Source organism: Typopeltis vanoorti, chromosome 8, assembly GCF_054136105.1.
Source record: "Typopeltis vanoorti isolate ZY-2024b chromosome 8, IOZ_Tvanoo_1.0, whole genome shotgun sequence".
In the NCBI taxonomy this organism is placed as follows: Eukaryota; Metazoa; Arthropoda; class Arachnida; order Uropygi; family Thelyphonidae; genus Typopeltis; species Typopeltis vanoorti.
This window is the reverse complement of record NC_143556.1, coordinates 70395759-70418154: the sequence shown is the minus strand read 5'-3', so window position 1 is coordinate 70418154 and position 22396 is coordinate 70395759. Positions and strand designations below refer to the sequence as shown.

Here is a 22396-nt window from a genome sequence, read left to right as displayed (position 1 = left end):
CATAATGAAGGAACTGTTTGGGATTTCCTTTAGCCTACTAGATTCTTCTCATAATCTGATTTTGCTTTCCTTGCCATGCTGGTCATATTTCTTGCCTGAACCTTGTACTGTTTATGGGTTTGCTGGTGTTGTCTTGTCAGACATCTCCTTCCAGGAGGTTGACTACCATGTATGGTTTTGTGCTTCTTTTTTGCATTCTTCATAGGACAAAAAGTTCCAGTCCTGAATATTTCCCATCCAATCTGTTCTTTGTCTTCCTCTTCTTCTTTTTTCCTTGCACCATTCCTTCTAGAAGTGTTTTTTGTAGGGATTCATGCTTTAGTATGTGACCAAGGTAGGTGGTTTTTCCTTTTCTTAATGGTTTTGAACAGATTCAACAATCTTCTCCAATCATCTCTAATGTTTCTAAATTAGTTTTTTTGGCAGTCCGTGGGACTCTAAGAATTCTTCTGAGGATCCACATCTCAATGGCTTTTAGTTTATTTTCATAATATTTTGATATTGTCCAGGTTTCTGCTCCATATAGCATTGTTGACCATACGTAGCATTTCGACAGCCTAATTCTTGTTTTTGTGTGAATTTCCCTTGAGGTATGTTTTTCATTCTAATGAAGGTTGATCTAGCAATTTCTATTCTTCTTAATATTTCCTTATCACACTTTCCATTCTCTGTAATTAGTTGACCCAAATATATATAACTCTCTACTTGATCTAAAGCATTTCCTCTGATCTTAATATTTATATCAGGTATTTAGATATGGGCATATGGTTTTTTTGAAGTTGAAATTAAGTCCATATTTTTCACTTAGCTTCAGCGTCTCTTCTAGTAGGTTTTGAGGATCTTTTTTATTTTCAGCTAGCAGTAATGTGTCATCTGCATATCTTAAGTTGTTTATATTCCTGCCTCCTATGCTGACTGCTTTAAATTCTTCTAATTGCTGGAAGATATTTTCAGTATAGAGGTTAAACAATATAGGAGAAAGAAAACAGCCTTGTCTGACACCTTCTTTACTAGAAATTCCTCCAAGATTTCTCCTGATATTTTTATTGAGGTAGTTTGCTCCCAATATAGATTTATCAGTAATCTGGAATCTTTACCATCTACTCCTAAATTTCTGACGCATTTGATTAGTTGTTCATGTTGTATATTGTCAAAGGCCTTTGTGTAGTCAATAAAACATAAGTAGACTTATTCTGCTTCTCCAGATATCTTTCTATAATAGTTCTAATATTGAAGAGTCCTTCTCTAGTTCCTTTATTTTCCTGAAAACCAGATTGTGTTTCATTAATTTCCATTTTGATTTTATGTTTATTTCTTTCTAGGATGATATATAACATAACTTTTGCTATCTGACTGATCAAACTGATTGTTCTGTACTCTTCACATTTGATTGCCTTTGATTTTTTAGGTATTGGTAGGAACATTGAGTGCTTAAAATCTTTTGGCAGGTGTCCAGTTTCATATATTTTGTTACATATGTCAGTCAGTGATCTTATAGCCTTATCATCTAAAGCCTTTAGATATTCTGCCATAATTCCATCCATTCTTGGAGCTTTTCCTGGTCTCAGTTTCCTAATGGCATTTGTTACTTCCCAGGTAAGAATAGTAGGTCCCCTCCAAATCTTCTTGCATTGGCTTATCTCTTTGCTGGTTACCTTTCTTTTATATACCTTCCACAGAATTTTTTTCTTCTGCAGCTCACAATTAATGATATCAGTCATCCATGACACTTAACTATCTCCCATGCACTACTAACATTCTTACCCTGTAAGATTCTTACAATAATGAATCTTTGATTCTGGAGTTTTCAAAGAAAATAATAATAATAATAATAATAATAACAATAACATGTTGAAAGTGTTTTCACTTGGTTATACTATAAATTAAAGATGCTAAGAATTTATATTCTTGGTTTCATCCTTTATCCAAGTGTAAAAGGATGAAACCAAGAATATAATTTCTTGGCATATTTAATTTATAGTCTAACCAAGTGAAAAAACTTTCAACATCTGTCTCTAATTCCAATATATTTTAATAATAAGGTGTGACATCTTTTGGCTACTTTATATGGAAATATGACTTCTGCATTACTTCAACCTTGGTATCACTTCTGGGTCTGGCTCCCGCCGACGAAACCTTAATAAAGGTCAAAATCGATCTGGGCAAGTGGCCCTTCCCATAATGCATAGCATTATACATGTCTGCAAGGATATGTGCATTGTATTATGAGATACTAAGGCAATTAATGTGAAGTCATTAGCCTCTGTATACAAGTCGCACAGTCATGAAGTGACTTCATGTGCAAACTGTGTTTGCTTACACTTGGATAAAGGATGAAACCAAGAATATAATTTCTTAGCATCTTTAATTTAATTTATAATAATAATAATAACAGTAATAATTAATTAGTGGCACTGTTGTATAATGTTTTTTAGCAGTGAATAAGACCAAACTCTAAATAAAGATAAATTTTGATGTTGTGATGTGATGTAGACATGTTGTAGTGTTTTTAATTACTTTTAAATAGCGATGTCATATTGCATTATTGTTAACTGAATTCTCATCATCATCATCAAATTCCCAATGTATATCCTCAGAGAGTGTACAAGGTATTATGATGGTACATAACTACATGAAAAGTTGCATCATTATTAAAGGTTTTCCTCTGAATTTGTATGTTCTGTTAGAACTCCAATATTGTCAAATCTTATATTTGTCTTCTAAGGCACTTCAATTGCCTTAGATTAGGCTCACACATTCCTGAAGATTAACGGTGTCAAGTTTCTTCCTAATATCCTCATTTTTAATGCGATTCTGCCATTAATAATCTGAATAGATAGCATCAGTGGCAGAATCATTAACATCATATTTTTCTCAGAACTCTCTATATACATGGTCTTCGGTTTTTGATCAAGTGCTTTATTTCTTATCCATAAATTAAAAGAGTTTGAACACTGATATAGCTAGTTTAGTGTTTTGACTAATTTCTCTTTTATTTGATATATAAATTTATTCAGTTGACTTCCTGCCAACTGCATAAAGTAAAGAGCTAATTTGAATTCTTAGTTTATTATTATGAATCGAATATGAAATCCAGTTTGACTTCTATTATTAAATTGGTTTCTATAATAGGAGTCTCTTTTGTGAAGAACACTGCACAATATTTAAGATGTGCATAATGAAGGTCGAAATGATATTATTGAAGCTATACTGACTTAAACATTAAATGGACTTCCCTTTATCTTGATTTCCACTTTTCTACAATTTTTTTTTAAAAGAAAATTCTGGGTCAGTGATGGGGAAGCTAATTAAGCCAAAAAAATCCTAGTGAGTTCTTTTGATATGTAGTCAGCAAAAAAAGAATGATTATGGTAGGATTGCACTGATTGGAGAAAATGGTATAAGAACAACTGCTCCAGAGGAGATACTTGAGATATATAATGAGCAGTTCATTAAGGTATTTCATCCTTATGAATGTGACATCATGGAGAATTTGAAAGCCGTGGATGATGTAGAGGTGAGATTGACTATGAGTAAGCAAGAGCATATGGGGAAATGAGCAAACTTGATATTAATAAAGCTCTGGGACTTGATGACATATCACCACATATTTTGAAGAAATGTGCAAGGGAGTTTACATCTGCCTTGACATATTTGTTTAATATGAATCTTACATTGGGTCAAGTTCCAAAGAAGTGGAAGGAAGGCAAGATTGCACTGCTTCATAAAGGAGGTGACAGAATTCAAGCATCAAATTATAGTCCAATCTGAGTGTGTGTGTCAGTGCTGGAAAGGCTGGTGAGAATCAGGGTCCAGAATTGGGTTGACAAAATGGTATTATCTTTGATGGCAGCATGGATTTGCTAAAGGGAGGTGATGTTTTAATAATCTATTCACTTAATACAATAAGGTGACAGCAGCATTGGATATGGGAGATGGATACAGTAGTATACTTAGATTTTGCAAAGGCTTTTGATAGATTATAGCAGGGGTTGGCAAAGGGCCACACGCAGCTCAAACGTGCATTTGGTGGCCCATAAAAGGTTAACCTTACATGGCACGTGGTCCGTATGCCGAATTATGTAAATAATACATTTTATAAAGGAGTTAGCTGATTTTCTTTTTCTTTTTTTTTTTTTTTTTACATTTTATAATATGAATAATAAATTAAAAATAATTTTATACCTATACTTCGCGATATCGCTGTGCAAATTGGCATGAGTCAACCATGTGAGTCATCGTGTGTGGGGATAACTAGGCGACTTTATCAGATGAAAACCAAGATTTTGGCGCACGTTTTCAGTCGCGTTCTCTGATCCGTATTTTAATATAATTCAATAACATCTACTATTATTTTCAGAAAATATATATTTCTTAAAAATAATTTCAAAAATGGGTTCAAGAAAACATAAAATTGTAGACGAAGGAAGAAAGTTTAATGATGAATGGAACAGCAAGCACTTCTTTATTGAAAATGAGATAATCCCCTTTGTCTTATTTGTCATAAAACTGTTGCTGTTATAAAAGAACATATCAGACGTCATTACGTATTTTATCTTGTGATCTCAAACTTTAAATATTTCTGTGTTTTTTAAGATTGATATAATAAAATTGATAACTTAAAAAGTTTTTTTTTTTTTTTTTCACTCACTATTTTCTCTTAATTAAACGCTTGCCGCCCGATTATTAAAAATAAAAGTTGAATGTGGCCAGCAAGTCTGTAAAGGTTGCCGATCTCTGGATTATAGCATGATAAGTTGATAGTCAAACTAGAGTGGATGGAGTTGGATATTAGACTAGTGCAATGGATTAGAGATTGGTTGTCTGATAGGTATCAACAAATTGTGTATGAGGGGGCAGGAGCAATATCCCAGAAGAGGAAAGTCAGTAGTGGTGGTGTGCCTCAGGGATCTGTTTTAGGGACATTGCTGTTTAATCTGTATGCTAATAATATTGGGGAACATTTGCACAAGGATATACAGTTGTTTGCAGATGATGCCAAGTTGGGATGAACTATGAGGAGTAGGGCAGATGTGGCCTCACAAGTGGGGATGTTAGTTCAATGTTGCAAAATGTAAGGTTTTCAAATTTGGAAAACAAAGATGGGATGTAGAATTTACTCTTGGCAGGGATATATTGTTTGAGGTGGAGGAAATAAGAGATCTTGGGTTGATAGTAGATAAGGATGTAAAATTTAGAGGACATATTGCCAAAATTGTGAGGACAACACAATGAATTATGGCAATGATGTGGAGAACACTGACTTACTTGTAGAAGTAAGATGTGCACAGATTTGGTTTTCAAAAGGATGAAGAGATGTTGGAAAGGGTCCAGAGGTGACTGACCAAAATAGTTTCTGATCTCTGGAATGTTGAATATGAAGAAAGGTTGAGATAATGCAATTTGCAGTCTAGTGGATAGGAGGAAGAGGGGAGACATGATAGAGGCATTCAAGTTGGTAAGGGGTTCTTATAGGATTAATATTGAAGAGGTTTTTCATAACATGGTGGGAGATTGGGGAAGAACAAGAGCTCATCCCTGGAAGTTGTATAATTAGGACGTGAGAAGTGGGTTTTTTGTATGGAGAGTTGTGAATAATTCAAACGTGTTTAAGGCACGGTATAATGAGCTGTGTGTATGACAAAAGGGACATCCTAGATGAGTGACTCCATTGGGGTCTTAGGATAATAATAATAATAACTATTTAACATATTATAAAATTCTCTTTAAGGTATCACCAGTTGTGTCACAATACTATATGATATATATAATTAGAGAAATCAGAGATAGCAGTGCATTTACTTTTATCTTAAAACCAATCCACACATGAAGATAGAAATCAAGTTTGGAAACTTTCATCTAATATATTTACATAGTCTAAAAGGAAACTCACCCCAGGAAGTGTAAGTTGATCTCTTCTATCTGTTCTCATGACAACCAGTTCAAGACCTCTACCACCACCTGTTATCAACACATTTCCTTTATGCCACCTGAAAAATAAAATGCAGGTTAGTGAACCTCCTACTTCCTTTCTTTTATTATTATTATTATTATTATTGCATAGGCATTTCCATGGAGTCTGAATACTCATTACGGGGTGGCTCACACTATCTACATAATAATTATCACACCTTGCCTTCAACACATTCACTGACAAAGCACTCACAACACACTCTCTGGCAACACACAGACTCTGGCAACCGATTCCACTCCCTGTGTGAGCAATCTAGTGCTTATACTTTTACATACCACATCTTCACTCAATTTCAAGTGATGATCATTTGTTCTCTCCCCCCCGAAGAATTGAAAATTTTCTCTGTATAAATCCTATAAAATTCTTTTAGTAACACACATTTCTATCATGTATTCAAGTGTCACAAGGAGAGTTAGCGGTATAATTGAATGGTGTTATGAGAATTTTTTTTTTCTTGATTATATTGTGTAGTTTGTATAACAGTGCTTTTGTGTGATAGACTGGATATAATCATTGCAATGTGGTATTGTCATTATAAAAGTGTTTTGATTAACATGGAAGTGCTAGTTGATGTTATAAAAATGGTGGCAGTAAAGAAGTGTATGCTAACAATGCTGAAGGATTTAATTCAGAGATCAAGTTTTTTCCTGGACTTTTTGCAATGGATACGATGCTACAATTGTTACATGTATGCACCAAAAAATCAAAACATTAAAAATTTATGGAGTGTTAGATTAAATGAGAAGAAGGAACGTATTATAGTGTGTGAGAAGTGCGATGAAAGGCTAGGAAATTCCAAAAATGAGAATGCTATTACTAGGAATAATCAGAAAATATATGGGCATGCTTGCAACGATAATAATATAAGTGATATGGAAGAGCTTAAACAAGAGAAAAATGAAAGTGAAGAATCAGGTTAAATGTATGGAGAAGGAGAATGAACATTTAAAGAAGAAATTAACTGATATAAATGAGAAGATTAATAGGAAGATGTAAATATCTAAAGATGTAAATGAGAAGGAGGTTAATAGGAAGAAACAAGTATTTAAAGATGACAGGGTGGCTTTATATGGTGATTCAATCATTAAAGGTAAATAATAACATACATAAGACATGTCTTCCAAGTGGTACATTGAAATCAATATCAGATGCTTTGCATAGAAGGAAGGAAGGACATCCAAATTAGTGGTAGTGGTTACTTGGATAGTGAGACAAAGAATGTGGAAAGGGATCTGAAGTTGTTGCAGGAGGTAAAGGATAATATGAAGGAGGGTCTCAAAGAATGGGGAATTTCTCAGGAGCTTCCCTGTCTGAAATTCGGACAGGGAAGCTCCTGAGAAACAAGTGTACCTTAAAGGAGAAAGAATTAAGGAAGTCAGCAAGTTCGATTACCTGGGATCTATTATTAATGTGAATAATTGCTGTTTAGACGACACCAGAAGAGGATTAAGAATGGGTAAACCAATAGTCACACTTGTCTAAAATCTGAAAGGATGGATCTATCTCCATGGGAACAAAGTTGAGGATTTTGGATGCAGCTGTTTTTTCCAACGGCGACTTATGGATGTGAGACTTGGAACCTAAAGAAGTCTGATAAGAAAACGATGGCTGCTTTTTGAGATGTGGTGCTACAGAAGGCTGGTGACAATATCATATACTGAAAGGCATATAAATGAATGAGCATTAGAAAAGATCAGTAGAACTTTAAGGTTCCTTAAGGATACTGAGGAGGAATTCTCAGAACAGTGATAGACGGTAAAGTTCCTAGAAAAAGAGGAAGGGGCAGACCAGTAATGAGATGGATGGATGGTGTGATTGGAATGACTGATCTTCAGAGAGTTCAAGCCTCCAGAAAAGAATACAACAGGACCACATGGTGAGGACTGGCATGGCACATCACCAAGCATCTGAGTGACCATATGGCATATAATGAAAGCACAAGTCCTATGCTATCATTAACATGATAGCATAGGAATTGTGTCCAAGACTGGAAGTGGAAAATAGTAGTAAATGTAAAGATTTTGAAGCTATTTTGGGTGAAGTTGGGATAAAAAAATAGTATATCTAATAGGATGTCATTATTATTATTACATGACACCTCCAGAGAGTCCAAAGACTCATCGAGGGAGGGCACCTACTCTACAGCTCTCTATCTCCACCACCTACAACGAACCGCAACTACCCTAACGCCATCTACCACTCACCACTAGTATTTTTACAATCACACTATGGTGATCATCATGCCCATGGCGGGATTCGAACCTGCACCCTTTTGGCAGGAAAGCAGATACGCTAATCACTCAGCCAACCAGGCTGGCAGAGAAGTTATAGGCAGAGAATGTGGATAGCACTGATTGTGAATGTTTAGACAAATTAGTTGGGCAAGTAAAAGGAAGAAGATCGTAATGGGAGATTTTAATTATATGAATGTAGACTGGAAAGAAGAGATAGTGTATGGTAACAAGGAGAATGAATTTGTTGAGTTTCTGAGGGATAACTATCTTAAGCAGCATGTGATGGAAGCAACACAAGGTTTTTGGATGTTGAATTGGTGATTATGATATCCTCAGAAGATATGGTTGTGAATGAAGTATCAACACTGCCACCTCTTGGTGAGAGTGATCATGAGGTATTGGTTTGGAAGGTAGTCAAACAGGAAAAGGTTATTATCAAGGAGGTATATATGTGGAAATATAAGGTGGGTGATTATGAGAAGCTCCATAGTCAATTAGCATCAATATACTGGGTTGATGAGTTGTGCAGAAAAGATGTTGACAGTGCATGGGAAATGATAAGGCCATATCTGACACAATTGGTGCATAACTGCATACTAAGAATTAAGTGAATAAACTGAGGGAGGAGTGAGATGAATGAACAGTGAAATCAAGCAAGAAGTGTCATAAAAGAAGTTGGCATGGGGGAGGTATAAGACAGTTTGCAGTGAGCAGATGCATGAAGAATAGAAACTGGAGACCAGAAAAGTAACAAGCATGGTTAAAAAAGAAAAAAGTAGAATATGAAAGGAGAGTGGCCATTCAGGTCAAAGCTAATCCAAGGGAAATTTTATGTGCAAGCAAGGAGGAAAAATAATTATGGCAAGTATATCATGAGTGTTAGATGTTAATCAGGTGTATCTTGGGTATTAGATGTTAATCGGTTGTTGCATAGATTAGATGTTAATAAGGCTGTGAGAATGGATGACATATTGCCATATATTTTTAAAGAATGTGCAGATGAGTTAGCCATGCTCTTGACCTGGTTAGTTACTTAATGGAAGTCTTGCAGTTTGGAAGGTTCTTAAGGAGTGGAAAGAAGGCAGAATAGTACTCCTCCACACGCATGATTCTAGGACAGAAGTTTCCAATTATAGACTGGTATGTACATCTGCAGTTGTGGTCAAAGTGTTGCAGAAATTGGTTAGGAATAGCATAAGGATTGGGCTGATGGACATAAGATTCTCTGTGATGGTCAGCATGAGTTTTGTCAAATGCAGGGCTTGTTTTAGCAATCTGCTTACGATTTGTGATAAGGTGATGAATGCATTGGATAAGAGAAATTCGTATACAGGGATTTTCTTGGACTTTCCAAAGGCATTTGATAGATCACCATATGAGAGATTAGTTAGATGGAATGAAGATTGGCTTTCTGAAAGATACCAGCAATTTGTGTATGAAGAATTAGTGTCTCAGAAAAGGAAGGTGACTAGTGGTATGCCTCAGGGTTCTGTTCTTGCCCCCCCCCCCCCAGGGGCCCAAGAACATCATTTATTATTAATATTAATAAAATGCAAGGTGTTAAACTTTGGGGGTACAGAGATATAAAGTTATGTACTGCATTGGTGGTGATGGTGGGTGCTGTTGTTAGATCCTGAATAAAGGAATCTTGCAAAGAAATCATTCATTCAGAATCCAACATATTAAACTTACCAACAAAGAGAAATACCTGCACATCAGCTGAAATCACAATAGCTTAAATATATGGCACATGAAATAAAGAATACAAATTTTATACATAAAATTTAAAGTGAAACTTCCTTCACTTTATGTATAAAATTTGTATTCTTTATTTCATGTGCCATATATTTAAGCTATTGTGATCATATTAAGATTTTATTTAGAGCATGTCTTAAAAGAGGGATAATCTGATTTAATTTAAGCCTCACTTAAACTGTGTAAAAATAACTGTGAGTCATCAAATAGTTACTAAATAATAATTCTTGGAAGGTATAAAACTACACGTGTACAGCGTAGCGCTGGCGGCAGTAGCATACACGGAACGTACTTTGACGCGAATTCTGGGAATGCAAGAGCATAACAGCGTCGGGAGAGCAAGGGATGAACCCAAGGGGAGAAAAGAGATGGGTCATGTGCAAAGGGGACTCTGAAAAAGAGGGTGCTCTATTGAAGAATATAAGAGGACGAGCGCCGTATCGGGGATCTCTCCTGTCGTATCGTTTTCCTGTTTGGTGGCTCAGAAGTTAGTGGGAGTTCGTGTAAAGGGGGGGGGGGATGAAGCGTCTGTGCTCAGATAAGATGTCGGACAGCAGGCTTTCTTGAAAATGGAGGATTCTACTCAGAGCTGAAGGTAAAAATTTCCAGTCCTAGCAGAATCAAGCCATTGCTGAGAAGTCCCATCGAGTTGTTCCTGAAACGCAAAGATTTAAGTTCGTTTTCAGCAGAAATAATGAAGATAGCATAACCCCCACATTGGCATAAGGACAGCCAATAGACAAGAAGTAACCAGAAGTACACGTGGTGCTGAAAGACGCAGAAAAAGTTTGGAAATTACTCTATTTTGTGTATAAAATTCATTAGAAGAGAGAAGATTGTTTGCGAATGTGAAATTAAGAACAGTATTCTAAAGAACTCTGTGGACAGTCTCTAATTAGAAAGTTAACCTCCTTTGAGAGAGTAAGAAGAATTGTTTGGAAAAGATCTTTAGTAATTGTATGTGATAGGATTAACTTAATGAGATCAGAATTGTGGATTTTAGTAACATTAGAATGTTTGTTTATATTATCTTATGAATAGCATTACAGAAAGGAATTTTAGTTTAACTTCATATCATTTGCTATCTACCCCAATATGCAGTTATTGTGTTTCGCATGCTTTATGACAATTAATTAATTTATAATATGTTAACCTCTTAACTCGAGTTTCATTTAGTATTGAGTCATAATTGAGTGTATGAATTTTGTATTCTGTTTAGATATTCCAATAAACATGTCATATTTACCTAAACCTCAGTCATGTCTGATTACGATTCCAAACTACCATTTATAAAAATAGAACTTATTTTGGCGGGAAGGAATTAGGAAGTGTATATAATTATAGATTTAGGTCACGACTGCAATAATCTGAATCTATACGGCAGTGTTAAAGATCATTGTGTAAGAACGCCTCAGAATCTAGTATCGTCTCCCTGAGTAAGGATCCTTTTCTGCTATAGGATACTGGCTGGTGCAGCAAAATATAAATTCGCCAGTATCCGAAGAGGAAACAATCCTAGATATATGTATATTAGACCCGATATCTGAAGAAGTAAAATAGAAAGATAGAATAGAAAGACATGGCAGTAAAATATAGAGAAAGCAACAACATAACAATAGAGCAGCTGGTAGGATTTTAATTGAATAAGGTTTTGAATAAGAAAGGATTTAATCAAGTAACAAACTCTTTAAGTATAAATCATATAAATAAAATATTTAACACTATACTTCAGGAAATGAATGAGATTCATGATCTTGGGATGATGGTAGGCAGTGGACTAAAGTTCCAAGGCACATTGCAAGTGTTGTGAAGACTGCACATCACATTGCTGCTATGATAAAAAGTACATTGACATGTATGGATAAGGTGGTGGTGCCTCTATAAAAGGCACTGGTCTTGACCACACATGGACTATTATCCTCAAATTTGGTCACTTAGTTTTCATTGTGATGTGGAAACACTAGAGAGTATACAAAGACAAATGTACAAAGTGATATTGGGACTTTTGAATGTTAGTTATACAGAGTAGTTGAGAGAATGTGGATTACAGAGTTTGGTGGATAGGAGGAAAGGAGGAGATATGATAGAGACCTTCAAGTTGGTTAAGAGATTCTATGAAATTAATACAGAAGGAATTATAAAAAAAGAGTAGATGTTAAGATGGGAAGAAGAAATGGCCGTCTTTGGAAATTGTATAAAGATGGGATGAATAAGGGTGTGAAGAGTAGGGTTTTCATGTGGAAAGTTGTTGGTGAGTGGAATGCATTGTTGGCATGCATCGTAAATGTAGGGAGTGTACATAACTTCAAACTTCATTATGACAGACATGTTGCTGGTTCAATCAGTTCAATCATGTTTCACTTTTGGGGTGAATAATCTCAATTCAGTGAAACAATTTCATCTCCCTTATTTCTGATACACCTGGCATTTGTAAATAAATACACACTTTTAAGTCTATATCCAGTCTTACCTCATCCACTTGTTGGCAGTGATTTCCTCACTAAATCTGTCCCTTGCCCAAACACTTTTATCATTCTATCCCAATGGCTTTAACAGGCCTTTTAAGACCCACAACCTTCCAAGCATGCTTGGATTTCGTAACCGAAATACGAGGATAGAATGGTCACTCCTATGCCTCAGGGTATTCTTGGCTGTATCCCTGTGTGTTCACGGGGCCGGTTTGCCTGCTTGCGGGATGAAAAACAGATACACTGGTGGAAAAACCCTACTGCCCGCGCCCAAGACCGGCTAACCTGGCTATGGCTGAGGAAGATCCTTCAGCTCCTCACGTCTCCGATGGGAATCGAACCTAGGACACTCCTTCCCCAGGCATATGGTTGCGAAGCGCAAAGCCACTAGGCTAACCGCACGGACACTTTTATCATTGCTTACCCCATATATCTCCTCAATCTCAACTACTCTACTCACATCGCAATTCCTTCCATTTCTACGGTGATCATCCCCATACACACATTCACCACCACTACTACTACTTCAGACATCCACTCCCCATATGTGGTGTTTCCCTATCCCTGTCTCCTGATATAATAGACAAGAACCTGACACTCAGGAATGCATAAATGGAGCTAATATGCCGTAGTACAGGTCACATGAGAGAAGAAAGATTAGCAAAAGTTTGCTAGGATGGCAGGATAAAGATGTAAAAGAAGGCCAAGATCTATTGGTGGATCAATGGATCTAAAAGTGCTTTAGAAGCCCAAAATATAAGAAGTAATAATCTTGGAATCCTGACACATCAGAGACTAATTTGGAGGAAAGCTGTAAATAGGAAGTTACTATCATAAAGCCCTATCATCAGAAATTTGATGATGATGAGCAGTTATACTTTTGAAATACTTAGACTTTGAAAATATTTTAGATCAGTTTGAAATGCAAATCTTTTCCAAAGACAGAGGAATAAGAAATCCTCAACTTGTTTTGCCATTTTCTCGCATCTGCAAAAATCTGTAAATAATATTATAACAAATAAACTGACTCTATTCACTTTTAATGTATGTTACTGGGATATACAATAATTTTAAAGAAATATGAGCTTATATTTTCAATTCAATAGTGCTCATATTAAGGATCTTAGCCTATTTTCATTACACAAAAAGATGCCGCAGGAGAACAAATAAATAGTATTCTTATAAAGTGATGGTGATTTAATTTTCTGATTATTATTTTAAAATGTTTATTGTATGAAGAAAAATAAAGTCTAGATATGCCGATTTGATTGTGCATGATACAGAAATTTGTAAAAATATTCATGAAACTTTAATGTTTCTTAGTGTTTGCTATAATCAGTTTGCTATATAAAAGACACCTTCATAAAATCCTGATATCTACCTAGTAATGACCACAAGGATATAGTGATTGGCTCCCCAACGAGGTAGTGAACCTCTTCCTCGAAGACCAGTTCTTCCCATTGGATTCCTTAAAAGAAAATATGAAAAATTCATGTACTGAATTTGTTTAAAGCATTCTGCATAGACCATATTCAAGCAGAGATTAAAAGAAAACCAGATGACAATACTAATTCCTAAGTCATTCTGAACAAGTATTGTAATCTGTGCTTCTGTTATTATTATCTGTACCAACTACTGTTAGCATATATAATAATAATAATAATAATAATTAATATTTTTCATATTTGGATAAGTTGGTAAGTATCCACAATATTTATTTATATTTTAGGCAAACATGAAGCCTTATTACTACTACTTAGGTATGACCTTCATTAACGCAGTAAAGCTGTCTTGTTCAGTTATCTTGCTGAATTAGCCATGTAAATATTATTATTACCCCAAGACCTCATGAAGTCAAAGACTCATCTGGGAGGTCCTTTTATCTCTCTCTCTCTCTCTCTCTCTCTCTCTCTCACACACACACACACACACACACACACACACACACACACACACACACACACACACACACACACACACACACACACACACACACACACACACACCTCATCATCATACCGTGTCTTAAACACACTCAAACTCCCTGCAGACACTACACTCTCAGGCAAGGCATTCCAATCATTTACAACTCTGCATGTAAAAACCTGCCTCTCACTCCCCTACTCACACCCTCTTTATACAGTTTCCAGGGATGAACTCTGGTTCTCCCCCTATCTCCCCACTATTTTCTGCAGAACTTCTCCAGCACTGATCCTATAACAACCCCTTACTAACTTGTAGGTCTCTATCATATGAGTCCTTGGACTCACTGGAGGTGTCACGTGATGATAATAATAATAATAATAACATATCTCCCTCTCTTATTCCTGTCCACCAGACTCTGCAAATTACATCTTCTCAATCTTTCCTCATACTCGACATTCCAGAGGTCAGAAACTACTTTAGTCAGTCACCTTTGGACCCTTTCCAACATCTCTTCATCCTTCTGAAAACCAGGTGACCAAATCTGAGCACAATAGTCCATGTGTGGCCTAATCAAAGCCTTATACAACGGAACAAGAATCTCCCTACTTCTACACGTCAGTGTCCTCCACATCATTCCCGGAAGCCTTTGTGTTGTCTTCACCATTTTGGCTATGTGTCCCCTAAATTTCAGATCCTTATCCACTATCATCCTCAGATCTCTTATTTCCTCCACCTCCAACAATATATCCTCAACAAGCATAAATTCTGCATCCCATCTTTGTTTTCCAAATTTGAAAACCTCACATTTTGCAACATTGAACTCACATCTCCATTTCCGTGCCCAATCACTCAATTTATCCAAGTCTTCTTGTAAGGCCACAACATCTTCACTACTCTTCATGGTTTGTCCCAACTTTGCATCATCTGCAAACAACTGAATATCTCCATCCAAATCTTCACCAATATCATTAATATACAATTTAAACAGTAATGGCCCTAAAACAGAAAGTCACTAGTGGAGTGTTCCTGAAGCACTCCACTAGTGACTTTCTTTTCCCTGGATATCGCTCCCCCATACACAACTTGTCGATACCTATCAGATAGCCAGTCTCTAATTCAATGCACTAACTGAATATCCAACCCAATCTGCTCTAGTTTGACTGTCAACTTATCATGAGGTACTCTATCAAAAGCCTTTGCAAAATCCAAGTTTATTGCTGTGTATCCTTCTCCTCTGTCCAAGGAAGCAGTCATTTTATTGTAATATGTAGATTACTAAAACATGACCTCCTTTTATCAAATCCATGCTGTCCATCAAAGATAATACAATTGTTGTCAACCCAACTCTGGATCCTAGTTCTCACAAACAACAACTTAACCACAACACCTGACGCACAGATAGGCCTATAGTTTGATGCTTGAGTTCGATCACCTCCTTTATGAAGTGGCACAATCTTGCCCTCCTTCCACTCCTCAGGAACTTGACCGAGTGCAATATTCGTATTAAACAAATATGTCAAGGCAGGTGTCAACTCCCTGGCACATTCCTTCAGAATACATGGTGATATATTATCAAGTCCCACAGCCTTATTACCATCTAGTTTACTCAACTCCCCATACACCTCTTGATCACTTACAGTCAGTCTCTCCTCCCCATCATCAACTGCTCTCAATCTCTCCATGAAGTCACATTCAGAAGATTGAAAGACCTTTATGAAATGCTCATTAAGTATCTCCACCACACATTCCACAACAGCTGTCTTTATACCATTTTCTTCAATCAATGTCATCCTTCCATAATCATTCTTTCCTTTTGCTGGCTACATATCGAAAGAACTCCTTAGGATTCTTTTTGGCTTCATTAGCTAACTGCTGTTCATACCTCTCTTTAGCTACTCTCACCAACCAAGTCACCCTCCTTGCCCGGTCTTTGTAGACCTCATGGAATTGGTTATTACCACTTCTCTTATGCTTTATTACTAAATAGTTTAGGGAAATAACAACGTAAACTAGTATATACATTAAAATAACTTTTTAATACAAATCCAATATTTCGGCAATGTCATGTTGCCATTTTCAACAGGAACTTGTGAGCAAGACACGTGCATGCAGGCACAGCAAACAGTAAATGAGGACGAAGAAGGAAGCTATACTTTCTCCTAAAGTCCTACTGGTGCCCCCTAGCGGGCAATGTTGGTATTCTTGGGCGATTGGGCTGAGGTCTTCTGATGTAGGTTTCCCAAATTTGAGGCAGTCTCATGCAGCCAAATTTACTGAGATTTGATTGTTTCTTAGCTGCCTCCACAATGCATTTTTTCTCTGTATCACATGCTTAATCTCTTTATTCATCTATCTCACACCTACCTTATTAAACCTCCTCACCTTTGGAATACATTTAGACATTGCATCTACTAGATAGTTTTTGAAAATCCCCCAAGCTGCACTGATCTCTTTTCCAGCTAACGCCTCATTCCAAGCTACACCTTCAAGCTGTCTCCTAAGCGCTTCATAATCACTCCCCCCCCCTTGTAGTTCCACATATACCCTTTTCTCACAGAGGTCCTCACACTGCTGGCAATCACCCAGGTAATCACCTCATGGTCACTCTCACCAATTGGTGGATGATTTGACACCTCATTTATAATTACATCCTCTGATGAGATGACCAAATCCAAGATACTCAATCCCCGTGTGCCCTCTGTTACATACTGTCTGAGGTAATTATCCCTCATAAACTCAAGAAACTCATTTTTTTTACTTCCAGTTGCTATCTCATCATTCCAGTATATATATCCATAATTAAAATCGCCCATAATGATCACTCTTTTCTTATTTGCTTGGCTAATTTGATTACACATTTTATTATTACCACCATCCACATTACCTAGTCTATAACAACATCCAACCAAGTATTTGATTCCATTCACTTCTATCTCAGACCATACTGCCTAAAAACCACTGGCACTATTTCCCTCTTGCATCTCTTTGTATGGACATAATTCTTTCTCTATCATCAATAGCACTCCCCCACCCTTTTTACCCCTTCTATCCTCATGAAACACATCATACCCCTCCATCTCTATTCCTGTCAGGATGTCATCCTCTTCCAACCATGTCTCACTTATTTCGACAATCTTTGGGTGAACAGATGCAATTAGTGCAACCATTTCATCTGCCTTGTTTCTTATACTTCTAGCATTTGTATACAAACACAACAGTTCATTTCTGGATCTACAGCTAGTTCCGCTGATACCACTCACTCGACGTGATCTCTCCATGCTCGACTGGGGCCATTTCCCTTTCTGCTTATTCATTTTAGAACCCTTTTCAATTCCAACTGTTTCCTCTTGATCCCAGGTCATCCCATTCCTTCCTTTCTACACATGCTCTCACCTCCTCTTGGAGCATCCACTTGTTTCACGCTGTGTACCCCTGTCCACCCTGAGCCTTCCCGTTTCCCTGCTCTTCTTGCACATCCATTCTCTCATTTCCTATACTCATACCACTCACTTCCGCATTCATAACCACCTCCTCAATCTCTCCTGCTCTTTCACATCACTTCCCGCTTAATCCGATTCATTCCCTCTACTCACTTCTCTACCTTCCAGCAGCAGTCTCTCCAAGCGACTCACATTATAACCACTCAAATGGAGTCAATCGCTCCCATACAGTTCACCTTGTCCTTCAAACTCATTCCAAACATAAACAAACTGTACTCCCATCTCCTCACACATTTCAGCCAGCATATCATTCATAATCCTTGCTCTCCGCCTCATCTCACTACAGTCATACCTAGGCAACATGCTGACTACTCTTCCTGTCACACTATTCTCTTTTATCCTTCTAAGCAGCCTCCTGATATCCATTCTGACGTGCTCTTTGTCCTCTGTCAAATCATTCGTACCTATTAAAACCATCAACTCCTTTGCTCGCTCCCTCCTCATATCCAATGCCTCAATCACTCTACTCATTTTACCGCCTGGAAAAAATACCTTGTGCATCCTATCATCCAGCACACCTATGTACAGCTCATCATATATCAATGTAAATGCATTCATTGTCCCTGCACTCACCACACCCTCAGGCAATGCATTCCAATCATCCACTACTCTCCATGCTACTCCTCACCTCCTTGCTCACATCCACCTTATACAGCTTCCAAGGATAGCCTCTTGTTCTCCCCCTGTCTTCAGATATTCTATGAAAATTCTCATCCAAGCTAATCTGGTAATTATCCCTTACAAACTTATGCATTTTGATCATGTCTTCCCTCTTCCTTCTATCCGCTAGGTGCTGTAATTTGCATTCCCTTAATCTGTCTTCATATTCCACATTCCAAATGTGGCAGCTCTGTTGAGAATATACAACTATTTAATTGTTGTCAGTTGGTAGGTAGCAGGTGCAGAAATCGAAAAAAGTATGGTAGCAGTGTTTTGCATATACAAGTGAATTCATTATGTCAAAAACATGGAAGTGAAAGAATACCCAGGAGGTCCATCTACAAGTCTCATATAGAGATGGAGGAGTTTTTCCTTCCAGAAATCATGTTTTCAACAACACTTCCTGTTATGTAGCCTCAAAGGATACACAGGATACTATTTTACAATTAGATAATTAAGTTTACATTATTCTCATCTTCATATCAGTATTTTTTTTTTACCACATACATCTGTTATTTGTCTTTACCTTCTTTCTCAATTCGACAAATTGACTCCCCTATGACAAATCTTTGCCACCTGGCTGTGGTCATTTCTGTCATCTCTCTCTGAAGCTCGATAATTGTGATCTTTCCTTCAAAGACTGTAGCCAAGTTCTTTTTGGTCTGACGTTTGATCGGCTTCCTCCAATAATTCCATTCAAGGCTATATTTGGTAATTGCTGAGAGGACATTCTCTGGAGGTGTCCAAGCCATCTTAATTGCTGTTTATTTATTCGTGTTTGACTTGCTCATTTGCTTTGACCAGTGAGTAATATTTATTTTTCTTAAGCATTTCGAATGCTCTGATTTCCTGTATTTCTTTCTGAATGAGTCTCCATGTCTCAGCTCCATACATTACTGTAGGTATAAATAATCATTTTACAGAATTTTAATTTGAGGCTTTCTGAAATGCTGTTATTTTTTCATATTTTGTTTAATTTATTTATTCATCCTTTGTTAAGTCTGTATTTTACTGTTGTCAAGGTTGTCAGTAATGAAACTGCAAAATATGTAAATTGCTTTTACTTGTTCAAGTATATGGTTTGCTAAGTTTCTTGAAAATTTTTCATTTTTTTCCCTATTTTCATTGTTTTGGTTTTGCTTATATTGATTTTCATTCCAAAAGTTTTGCACTCTCCATTTAAAATTTTTATTGTTTTTTTCTAATTGTGCTTTAGATTCTGCAAGAATAATAAATAACATTGTCTGCATATTTATTTTGGTTGATATTTGTGTCATTTATTTGTAGACCTGGTTCGAAAATCTATATAAGGACTGATCAAGGGCTTATACAATGGCATCATAACCCCTCTATTTCTGCATGTCAGGGTCCTAAGCATTATTGCCATTATCTGATGTGATGTCTTCATTAGTCGTACAATGTGGTCCTGAATTTCGGTCCTTGTACACCATCACTCCTAGATCTCTCATCTCCTCTACTTCCTTTAAAGTTTCCCTGCCAAGTGTATACTTTGCATCCCACAGTTGCTTACCAAATCTCAAAACCTTACACTTTGTAACATTGAAATGATAGTTCCACTTATGCAATCTATTCAAGTCCTCCTGCAAGGCCTTATCTGCTTGACTTTTCATTGCTCCACCTAATTTTGCATCGCCTGCAAACAGCTTCATATCACTAGCTAAACCCATCTAAATATCATTAATAAAAAAATTGAACAACAACAACAATGATCCCCAAACTGATCCCTACAGTACACCACTAGTGACTTTTACATGGTAACACACCAACAATATACAACTTTCTGATACTTATCTGACAGCACATCACTCATCCAACTCAGAAGTCTGTTATCCAATCACATCCGTTTTTCAAGATAATTTTCCAATCCCAAGATATTCGCTACCTTGTTATAGTACATAAGTAAGTTAGTAAAACATAATCTCCCCTTAACAAATCCATGTTGATAGTCACAAAGAATACTGCTGTATTCAACCCAATTCTGTATCCTACTTCTCACCAATCTCTGGTACCTTCACCACAACTCTAGATATACAACTTGACCTATAATTTGAAGCCACAGCCTTATTACCACCTTTATGCAGTGGAACGATTTTACCTTCTTTCCACTTCCTTGGAAGATGTGCTGTTGTAAGTCTTATTAAACAAGCATACCAGTGCTACTACCAATTCTCTGGAACATTCCCTTTAGACACATGGTGATACATTATGAAATCCTATTACCTTATTGACATCAAGGTTATTTATTTCCTCAAATATCCTGCTGCTCACTCACAATTAAGCCATCCTCTCCTATGCCTTCTACACTTAAGTTCCTCATGAGTCCACCCTGGTCAGGATGAAACACCATTATAAACTGATCACTGAATACTTCAACAATGTCTTCTGCAGCAGTTACCATTCTACCATTTTCATCCATTAACATCATCTTACCATGATCATTTCTCCTTCTACTTGCCACATATCTAAGAAAAACTCTAGGATTTTTCTTCACCTGTTTTGCCAATTTCTGCTCATACTGCACTTTTATTTTCTTTACTAACTGAGTCACTCTCCTGGCTTGTTCTTTATACTCTTCATGTAACTGATTATTACCTCCAAAAGTACCTTCTTCTTCCAGATTTTATGAAAGTCATCGAATGTAATCTGTCGGGACTTTTCAGCCAAGATGATAATAAACTATGCTTTGAAGTTGCTGCTTCACTTTTTAAAAGCAAATTACCTCCATGTAATTTATCTAGTGCTGAAGCCTGTGTGCTATTTTCATTAAGAAAAAAAAGCAATATATCTATTTTGAAAACAGATAAAGGAAAAGCGGTAGTGGTAATGGATAAAGCTGACTATGAGAGAAAAATAGACTGCCTTTTACAGGATACCTCCACCTATCAAGAAAGTAATTATACAAAAATGCAAATTAAACAATTAAATAAGCTGCTTGATGAAGTTGTTAGTTGGGATCAAAATACTTTGGACAAGTTGCACACTTATTTTGGGAGAACTCCTCATTTATATGGCCTCCTAAAAATTCATAAAGAAGTTATCCAGTAATACCCATTGTGAACTGCATTGACTCTCCCACCTATAGAATTGCTAAATTTCTTTCATGTTTATTAACTGCCCATACTGGACAATCCAGATCATTTATCAAGAATTCCACACATTTTCTTGAGGAAATCAAGGATATTCAAATAAAGAGAAACAATGTCAGTTTTGACATTGTTTCCCTCTTTACCAACATCCCATTATCTGACACTGTTAATTTACTATATGATAATTACCTTCCTGATATTGCAAAGCTTTTTGAATTTATTATACAATCAGGATATTTCAGCTGGGAAAAACAAGATCCATAGACAAGTTGAAGGTGCTGCCATGGGCAGCCCTCTGTCTCCACCTTTGGCAAACTATTTTTTGAACTATCTGGAAGATACCTTGTTCTCATCCATTCATCCCCAACCCTCTCATTGGTTTCGTTATGTTGATAATGTCTTTGTTATTTGGCCTCATTCTGAAAATGAACTTTCCTACAACAGATCAGTAGCCTTCACCAATGCATTCAGTACACAATGGAAAAAGAAAAGGCTGGTAGTTTATCATTCTTGAACATCCTTCTTACACACACAGCCTCTGGTAATTTATCAACCAGTGTTTATTGAAAACCTACCTTTACTGGCGGATACATTCATCAAAAGTCTGCTAATCACACCTCTCAAAAAAATTAGTGCTATCAAGTCTTTAATTAATAGAGCATATAAGGTGTGCTCCTCTCCCTCAAGCTTTCAACAAGAACTTCTCACTATCAAAACGTTAGTGAAATTTAATGGTTACAACTCTAATCAAATCTAGCAGATAATTGACTCT

The 22396-nt window shown here is 36.6% G+C and overlaps 1 protein-coding gene across 1 annotated transcript in view; it reads right to left on the bottom strand.

The window, feature by feature from the left end:
- The window catches only part of LOC150104082 (transient receptor potential cation channel subfamily M member-like 2), a 580140-nt gene that overhangs the window by 42929 nt on the left and 514815 nt on the right, over nt 1–22396 (bottom strand). Inside the window, exons 26-27 of the mRNA XM_090396744.1 lie at nt 13813–13899; nt 5894–5990 (exon numbers count right to left, since the gene is read on the bottom strand). Of these exons, the coding sequence (XP_090252870.1) occupies nt 5894–5990; nt 13813–13899 (184 nt within the window). The remainder of the gene's footprint in view (nt 1–5893; nt 5991–13812; nt 13900–22396) is intronic.